Source organism: Thermobia domestica, chromosome 5 (genome assembly GCF_964235325.1).
Source record: "Thermobia domestica chromosome 5, izTheDome1.hap1.1, whole genome shotgun sequence".
In the NCBI taxonomy this organism is placed as follows: Eukaryota; Metazoa; Arthropoda; class Insecta; order Zygentoma; family Lepismatidae; genus Thermobia; species Thermobia domestica.
The window spans coordinates 208,359,419-208,369,993 of NC_137458.1; the positions used below are offsets into that span (position 1 = coordinate 208,359,419).

General features: G+C 37.9%; 1 protein-coding gene across 1 annotated transcript; it reads right to left on the minus strand.

The window, feature by feature from the left end:
* Positions 1–1,107: 1,107 nt before the first annotated feature.
* On the minus strand, positions 1,108–2,076 carry LOC145685375 (uncharacterized). Its single transcript, XM_081757766.1, has one exon. It carries the CDS (start codon positions 2,074–2,076, stop codon positions 1,108–1,110), a length of 969 nt encoding a protein of 322 aa, XP_081613892.1.
* Between the last annotated feature and the right edge of the window lie 8,499 nt (positions 2,077–10,575).

Here is a 10,575-nt window from a genome sequence, read left to right on the forward strand (position 1 = left end):
TTCTCTTCCTTCTCCATATATATATATATATTAATTCATTCATAACAACATTTTATTTTATTACGAATCGTATATCAGAAAAGCGTAGACTCAAAAATATATATATATATATATATATATATATATATATATATATATATATATATATATATATATATATATATATATATATATATATATATATATGTATTGTTTACGGGCATATTCAAAAATTATAGCTAGCTAGTGGGTTACATTGAGTTACTAGTTAACGATTCCCTCTGGCATTGAGCGAACGACATCTGTATACAAACAATATTAATTATAATTAAAATCGTCATCATATTAAATGTCAACGAGATCAGAAGGCACTAATTACACTTAGAAACTTCAATTTAAGACTGATGTCACAAATTTCAGTTTTACGTAATCGGATCTCCCTTGAACACATAAGATAAAAATGAAGATGAACACAACACTACAAGTTATCACAAAGACAGAATGAACCAACAACATAAAATATTTGAAACAACAAGTATATCATAATCATATCATAACATTTTGCACACTTATAAAATTCAAATGAAGTATTCATATCATAACTCGCAACATCTGAGAGAATAGATTAAGAATTGTTATCCAAGTTTAATTTAGTTAACACATCAGGGTTGACTAAAGTTTTAACTAGCTTCAGCCATTTGTTTTTCGTGATTTCCGAAGGTTGCCATACCTTCAGTTCATCAACATTGCGAAATCCTATAAATTTGCCTATTTTAACGTCAATCAATTCGAACACTTTAGGATTAATTTCCTTGTCACCAACTCTGATCTGATACTTATTTTCCTGTTCTTGCTCTACCTTTTCATTACGTCGCTGAAATTTTTGATGAAACCCAGCTCTAGGTGGATCTACAATAACAAGTATCTTCTTTCCAGCTACTTTCTCCACTACGGTGGGCAAAATATCTTCAACCCGTCCAACAAAATACTCGCTGTTTGCGATGACATTCTTTACAGCATTGGCTCTTGCATCTTCAACTGCCTGATTCGACATTTCTATGCCAAGAATTTGAGCACATTTCTTAGCAAGAGTAAATCCAATTCCTCCAGTGGCACAACACCCATCTATCAAGGAAGTTTCTTCGTCAACTTCAACCACTTCCGCGATGGAAGTATCATATAAAGCTGCTCGGTTCCCGAAGTATTCACTTGAAAATAAGAATCTGGAGATACTCGGAAACTCATGTCACAGATAGTTTCTTTCACATATTCTTTTCCGAACAACAGCTGCAGTGGTGGAGGTTTCTCACCTTCTTCCTTTTCAGTGAAGGTCTGGAAATAGAGCGATGTTACATTCAAGCAGTTTCCTTCTCTGTTTTGGAAATAATCTTTCAAATCATCCTTAATCTTCCCTATAGGCAAATGCCTCAGAAAGTCTGCAAGTCCTTCATTCTTCTCTTTTCTTTCTTCTGCCCAACCTGCTAAATCCAGATTCCTTCTCAACAGCAAATCCGTCAGTCGCGTGAGTGAAGATTTTATTTCTTCAGTCTTCTTCTTCAACTGCTCTTCATGAGTAACATCCCACAAAGGTATTGTAGCCTGTCTTATTCTATCTTCTACAGGTAACTTAACTTTCGCCTTTTTAGAATCCTTATCATCAGACTTTTCCAATTTTCGCTTACGTTGATCAGTTTCGGCAACTTTGGCTGAAAGAACTCGCTTCTTCCACCTGTATCCATTCAAGGTCTTTACTGCCTTCTGTTGGTCTTCTTCAGTTTTGAAGATCAAATAAATCCAAGGACTCGCTCTTTTCGGTGACCTAATAGTATGGCTTCCCAACTTCAAATCATCTGTCAACAATTTCTTCAATTCCCCTAACCTGTATAATCTCGGCAGACCTTTCACTTCAATTTTGAATACGCCTGTAGTAGTAGTGGTGGTGGTCTCCTTGGCCGGAGATGACGGTTCTTCTTTAATTGTAGCATCTTCCGCATCACCATTCACCACAAGTTCAGTTGTTTCGTTTTCATCCTGTTCTTCAATATTTTCATTTCGTCCATCGACCTTCTTCTGACCTTCTTCCGGTTCTACTTTCATACTCATACCAGTACCATTCACTTTTTCAACCAATACTTGCAAGTTCTGTTTCAAATTGTGTTGCAAGCGATCAAAAATTCTCTTGTATACCTTGTACTTTATCTGCAAGAGATTTATGTTGCGTCAATATTTGTTCTAACTTTTCGTCATTCGATTTTTGTATCTGTTCTAGCTATTCATCATTCGATTTTTGCATCTGTTCCAGCTTCACAGTTAGTAGTTGACTGATCATGCTAACAAGATTAACCTGACCATGTTCAAACACGGTTTCGGTGTTTTTGGGTATGGTTTCCACTAAAGCACTTGGTACATCCATTACGTCAGAATTTTGCATATCGCTAGTTCTTTGTATTTTCTTCCCACTTCTCAATACGGTGAAACTCATAAAAGGGATATATGTTTGCAAATATACCTCGTCCTTACTTGTATTCAGAACTTTAAGGTAGATTCCCGGTTCTACGGCACCAGATAAAACGAAAATACTTGATTTATTTAGTTTTTCGTTCTAGCCCTAATCCGCTGAAATACCAAATCTATCCCAATAAGTTATAACATTAAACATATCAACTAATGACTACTGGCCATTTTTAGTCCTTTTAAATCATATTAGGGATGGTACCAAGACCGAGACTAGTCTCGGTATCGTCTCGAATTATCGAGACGAGACCGAGACGGCCTTTTATATACCGAGACGAGACCGAGACCGAGACGGAGCTCTATAAATCGAGACGAGACCGAGACGAGACTTAGGTCAGTCTCGAAAGCCTCGGTCTCGTCTAGGAATATTAATATAGACAACTATTAAGATTGACCTTTACTCAAAATTTCTTTCGTTGCTGTATTAGGTAATATGGGAACAGTTGACTAATGTTCAGTGGTGTATTTAGGGGATGGCTATCGGACTGAAGCCCCTCCCAAAATAGATTTGTGATCATTTTTTCGCATTGCACGTACAACACAAATATTTCTTACTCGTTCTCAAACCTCTCCCGAAACAAAATCCACTGCTGATGTCTATAGTCATCTCTGTCTCTCTCTCCCTCTCTCAACATATATATATATATATATATATATATATATATATATATATACCAGCGGATCCAGGGTATGATCGAGGGAGGGGCTAAACCATAGTTTGACATTTTATCCAGTGTAAAGAAAGAAGTAGGATTGAAGCCCATTTTATACAGTATATAGCTGAGCGTAACCCCTTTAACTAGGGATGGCCAGACGGATCCGGATCTCGGATATCCGGATCCTATAAGATCCGGATCTCGGATCCGGATCCGAAATTTCGGATCTTGGATCCGGATCCGGAAGTTCGGATCTTAGATCCGGATCCGGAATTCCGGATCTCGGATCCGGATCCGAAGTTTCGGATCTTGGATCCGGATCCGAAGTTTCGGATCTTGGATCCGGATCCGAAATTTCGGATCTTGGATTCGGATCCGAAGTTTCGGATCTTGGATCCGGATCCGAAGTTTCGGATCTTGGATCCGGATCCGGAATTTCGGATCTTGGATCCGGATCCGACGTTTCGAATATTGGATCCGGATATTCGGATCCTGGATCCACACCCGAAATTTCGAAGTTCAGACTTGGATCCGGACTCCTGATCAGATTCGGACTCCTGATTTGAATATTTTAGGCCTTAGATTGAGACCCAGAACTAAAATATCCATATGTATAAAATTTACTAGGTGAATTTTATCTAACTCAGTGGGAAGACAATTCAATTTAAATGACAAAAGATTACATGAAAATCTCATTTTCACATTTTTCGGGGTTAGACCACTGTTGCGCACACCCCATCATTTAGTCTTTAGTATATCTTTAAACGTACTACAAGTATGCCACTTTCATCTCAAGTCAGTAGTTGTATAGATCTGCCTTTTGTTTATATTAATCGAGTTAGGATTAAAACTCGATTGTTTGTGAGACCTATGATAATATTTTCAGAATGAGTTATAACGTTGAAAAACTGCATAGTAATGCTGCATATTTTCTTTGTGCCACATTGGAATTTAATGTAGTCTATCTTATACAGTCGGCTCTTATGATTAATTCAATGATCTGAACTCCTGCAGCATTACGCTAAAATCATGGATGTCTTTGAATTTTCGTCATTATTTCTATTTTTTATTACGAGCAAAATAAATATCACAAGCGGCATTTTACATAATACATATAGACGCAGTTCAGTCAGTTGATTGCTTAAAGTTTATAGCAAAGCTATTACATTTCTAAGACACTGGCGGCCTTAGGACAAAATCCATGGCTTTCCCATAAAATCTTAAATCTCTCTATATAAAAAGGCAAAGTCCTGAGTGAGTGAGTGACAGATCACCGTACAGGCCAAATCGCTTAAGCTACAAACTTGAAATTTGGACAGTTTATAGGCTTTGTGACGTAGGATACCACTAAGGAAGGACTTTGGGAAATTCGACGAGGAAGGGTGAAATGGGGTGGAAAATAATGATGATTCTTGACGTTAGATACTTCAAATTTGGTATTTGGGTTTCTCATTGAAAATAATTTGATACTTGTTGAAGTGCTTTTTGATATTTAAAATAGAAGGGGCAGGGAAGATGTAGAAAGTAAAAGAACGGGTGGTAATTGCAATTATTGCAATTAATATAATAATATGCCTATATCTCGGAAACTTAAAGGGTTAGAAACATTTCAACGTTTTTTTTTATATGTGGCCCAGAAGGGAAGAAAAAGGGCGAGAAGAAAATTAAGTGGAGATAACAATTATTGTATTAATATGTTCAATCCTTTAAGGTTAGAGACTTGAAATTTGGTATTTGCATTTCTCATTGAAAATAATTTGACATGTGTTTCAGTGTTTTTTGACGTTTTAGTAAAAAGGAAAAGAAAAGAGATGGAAAGGAAAGAGGGTAGGGATTGTAATTATTATAATAACATGTCGATATCTGGGAACCTCTGAAGGTTAGGAGCATAGAATTTGGTATTTGGACTTTACATTTGAAATAATTAGGTATGTACTTAAGCGTTTTTTGATGTATGTCTTAGAGGGGAAGAAAAGGGGCGGGGAGAAAAGACTTTTATATCTTGGAATCCTGGAATGTTAGAGAAATGCAACTTGTTATTTGAACAAAAATTCGTTATGAAATGAAATCCTTGAGTTTTACGTCCCACGGTTATGCCGGTTAGGCTAAAGGAGGTGCTGATTATGAGAAATAAATGAAATGAAGAAAGTGGGAGGAAACGGGAAAACCCACGAGCACGGTGTTTGTCCACCACAAAGTCCACACGGCGCGAGCTGAGATCGAACCAGGGACCCCAAGCACCGGAGGTGAACGCTCTACCACTGAGCCACCGCACCCCCTTAAAAATTCGTTATGTTTGCAGGCGTATGATGTGCGAGGCCTAGACCGAGCAAATGTAAAAATGAAATGAAATCTTTGAGTTTTACGTCCCACGGTTATGCCGGTTAGGCTAAAGGAGACGGTGATAATGAGTGATGAATGAAATGGTGGAATGAAGAAAGTGGGAGGAAACGGGAGAACTCCGAGAAAACCCACGCACACGGTGTTTGTCCACCACAAAGTTCACTTGGCGCGGGCTGGGATCGAACCCGGGACCCCAAGCACCAGAGGGGAACGCTCTACCACTGAGCCACCGCGGCCCTCGACCGAGCAAATGTGTGGGCTGGGGGAAAAGCCCCCATGTACTCGCACTGAAATTCGGTATGTCTCGGGATACCGGAATGTTATTACATACAATTTGATATTTGAACTGAGATTCGGTATGGTTGTAGGTTTACGAGGTACGAGGTCATAGGCCGATCAAATGAGATATCAGAGGGTCTAAGGGCAAATCCCCCAGACATTTCTTTTTAAATTGATTATGATTAGAGGCTTTTGTGGTGCGAGGCCCTAGTAACGGGGGTCTAGTGGCGAAGCCCCCAACTAGCCGAGGTCTATTAAGTATATAAATGTATTTGCGTAATGACTGGAAATTGCATGTATGCCTGTGGACAAAATTGCATAAGTAGCCACGAGAAATGACAATCCTTTAAGATAAAAATTTTAAAAGGCTACCAAAATGTACTCTTGAATGAGTTGTATATTATGTTTGCGCAGAGGCGAATCCAGAACGGACTCCTGGAGGGGGCGGATGGATTCTTAGGGGGCGGTTGGGGGTGCTAGCAGTGAAAAATTACTTAGATGATCTGAAATTGCCAGAAATTACTACTAAAGTACATTGTTAATGGTGGCGCTGGGTAGAGGCGAACGACTTTTCGCCCTCCCCCTGCATCCGCCTATGTGTTTACATGAATGATATAGCTCCTTATACAACCTATGCAGAGTTAATAGTAGTGGATTACTAATTACAAAGATACGTGTTACTGCTCGAGGCTCCATATGGTATTTTGTATACACATACAGTACATTAATACATTGATTTTGATACATTAATTGCCATTTAGAACTTCATCTCTACTACAATTCTTAATTCTAATTGGAGTGGTACGGTCACAGAGAAACGTATTTTTAAAGAAAGAAAAAAATCTCATCAAGAGCAAGAAAGAAGTTGCTCCTTAATTTGATTTGATCTATATTTTATGGGCTGTTCTATTAGCAATGGCCTAGCCCATCATGACTAGGAAATGGCCTCATTCAGTGACCACAATAACTCAGAAAGAATTAGAAAAGATAGCAGCCTGAGTCTCATGAAGAAGCTTGGGCTTGAGACTAAGGTTTCATCCCAGCATTTGACTAGTGTTACAGAAAACAAAGGACAAATTTCCATCAGGACGACCGCTTTAAAAAAGATTTACTACCTTTTCGGTCAAGTATTTCCACTAGAATCGAATCTGACAATGAGATTGCTCTCACCTAAGTCGACAGTTTTACTCAATCAAATTTGGAGTAATTGTGACATATTAAGGCACGAAAACCAAGTATCAACAGAATGAAGAGAACGCAAGACTGTCACACGATCAGATACCAAAAGTGTCTTAAAATCTTATTTTAAGCATAGGAATGAAAATCACTTTGTCAATAATTTCGAAAATTTTGCTGATTCGGAACACCCGAATTTACTGACATGGAGTTTCGAATCCGGATCCAAGATCCGGTTTTTCAGGTCTGGGTCCAAGATCCGAAATTTCGGATCCGGTTTTTCGGATCTGGATCCAAGATCCGAAATTTCGGATCCGGATCCAAGATCCGGTTTTTCGGATCCGGATTCAAGATCCGAAATTTCGGATTCGGATCCAAGATCCGGTTTTTCGGATCCGGATCCAAGATCCGAAATTTTGGATCTGGATCCAAGATCCGAAATCTCGGATCCGGATCCAGTGTCCGGATATCCGGATCCAAAAATATCCGGATCTGGCCATCCCTACCTTTAACACTCCCCTTGGATCCTCGCCTGCATATCATATCTAAGTAAAAAAAAAAAAAAAAGTGTTTGTGTGTCTGCGTGCCTGTCTTTCTGATTGCCTGTGTGCGGCCTGGACCAGACGAGAGTCCAATAGTTACGAAATTTGGGTGACCACAAGTATCACGTCCCAGGCCTCAGACCAAGAAGAAGCGTTTTTTTACATTTTTAAATCATGAAGGGCGTTTACCGGGACATGTAAAAGTAGTAGAAAATGACCGATATTAGTGTCGAATGCACAGTTTTCGCAGTCGCTGAGATCAATGATGATACTTCCATTAGCGATGACTTTCAAAGTCAGCTAGCAGTGCATGCGGGCCGTGGTTCACTTGCGGGGAAGGGGAGTACCGAGACGTAAAAATAATAAAAAATGACCGATATTAGTGTCAAATAGTTTTCGCGTTTACTGAGATCAATGGTGAAACTCCGATCGCATTAACCTCCAAATTCACCCCATTCCGCTGCGGGCAGGAGTTCACAGGAGGAATACCGAGACATGTAAAAGTAATCCAAAATGGCCGATATTAGTGTCAAGTGTATAGTTTTTGCGGTCGTTGAGATCAATGGTGTCACTTCCATTAGCGATGACTTTCAAATTCAGCTACCAGTGCATGCGGGCCGGGGTTCACCTGTTGGGGAGGGGGTACCGAGACATGTAAAAATAATACAAAATGACCGATATTAGTGTCAAATATATAGTTTTCGCGGTTGCTGAGATAGTGATACTCCCACATTCCTTGACTTCCAAATACTGGTCCCATGAGAAAAATGGATATTTCATCTAGTTATATATAATAGTCATATATATTAAAATTGCTGAATTTTTTATCATGTTGTGTGAAATATGGAAGGGGAAATTCTTCTAGATCAGCGTTTCCCAACCGGTGTGCCGCGAGTGGGCCGCTGGTGTGCCGCGAGGAAATTGAAACAAAATTATTAATTCTATATCAATCAAATTGCAAGACATAGGGGAAAATGTATATTTGTATTTCACTTTACTATGAACCTCTACTACGAATCTACAATTTTAAGTTTCATACTGACTTACATTTCTGTACATTTTTAATGTTCAAAAAAGTATTTGTTATCATTATGACAATTATTGCCTCTTTATTGTTGCAATTTCGTAACAATTTCGTAACTTGAAATTTTAAAATATCATTCAATCCTTTTGACAAAGCAAACGTGCATACAAATTACCTACATTTGTGTTTTAAAAGTAAAAGAGATTTATTTGTTCATTCATTATTTATTGACCTTCCTTCTTCGTGAAAGATTGGATACAGTTTCCGAAAAAGGGAATTGTATTTCTAGAAACCTGAGTCCTATATTTCATTGCAATTGTTGTCAAGTTTTAAATTAGAATGGAAAATATGCATAATGATCACGGAGGAAAACCAGTGATCGAGCTTTCCTCTCTATGAGATCAGTAATCACAGACACAAAATACCACTGTATTTTATATTTACAAATAACGATAATAATAATATCTATGAGTGTGCCGCAAGAATTCAAGTTACACCTGTAGTGTACCGCAAGTTGAAAAAGGTTGGGAAACGCTGTTCTAGATACTCTGCAATACCACTAGATAAACAAGCAATGTTTCCAACGCAACATAAAGTTGTAATTTCTCAAATTGCACTACGTTTGTTATTACATATTTCTGTTCAGTTAATTTATTTTAGTGCGTGGGTTTTCTCGGGGTTCTCCCGTTTCCTTCCACTTTCTTCATTCCACCATTTCATTCATCTCTCATCATCACAGTCTCCTTTAGCCTAACCGGTATAACCGTGGGACGTAAAACTCAAAAATTTCATTTCATTTTTTAATTGAGTTTAACGCCTCTTTCAGCAGTGAGATTATATGAGACTGAACCTACTGATTAACGTTGAATCTAAACCACATGAGCTCCCGCCGGGAATCTAACCCGGGTCTCTCACGCCATAGGCTAACTGCTTAGCCACGAAAGAGCTCTACATATTTCTAATTTAGATATTAAATTAAACCACAAAAGCACATATATTATTAAGTGTAACAAAGGACAATACATATCACTAACATCAACATTTTGGAGATCTCTAATAACTCAAATGGCTGGAACATAACATTAGTGTTCAGTAGTTTTAATTACAACAAGTCACAGTTACATTATTTTAAGCAGTGTTGCGAACTTAAATAAATTGCTAAATATTATTATAAATATAGTGCAAATAACGTAGCTAAAGTGCAAAATATTTTAAAATTACTCGTAAATTGTTTTATGGTGCAAGAATGTTTTCAAAACACGATGTTTTTCATAGTCTTTGGGCTACTTATAATGTTAATGTCAAAGTTTTCGTTCCAGCAATACATGTAAAAGCAAATTGTAACTGAAATTAAACGTAACTGACAACTTTTCAGTAGAACTAGTTGTTCTCCCTAAGCCTTAGGCCTGATGTATTTTTTAGATTAAAACAGTGCTTTATTAAAATTTTAATTACACCCTAACTGCATTTCACTTGTTATAGTTTGACCACCGACCACCTCAAACTCGATCCATACCATATAGATATATGCAATTATTCAAAGACTTACAGTTAGTAATACACATTGTGTTGATTTTTGGTTTGTTTTGTTTTAGTTTGACGGCTAAAGGGGCTAAAGGAGACATGGAGTTACTGATTATAGTGGAATCCGAAAAACTTCGGTCGTTGAATATTACTGCCACCGGGAATCGAACTCGGGACCATGCGAACCAAAATCAAGCGTATTAGCCATTACAGCAAATGGGGGTTCTTACATTGTGTTGATTTAAATAACTGAGTCAGTGTTGCCAGATCCGAAGATCAAAAAGTAGCGTGTCTGTGCTCCAAAAGTAGAGGATATGAATTATTTGTAGCCCAAATATATTGAAATGAATTATTTGGCAACTAATGACTGGTATTAATGAAATAATGTTTAAAATAGACCGGAAAATGAGATGGACATATTGCAAGACGAAATTATGATCGATAGACGTAAACAATTTTAGATTCGATACCACGTGACAAAAACAGCCTAGGAAATGTCCGCATACAAAAAATTGTGACAAAATCAGGAACTACTGGG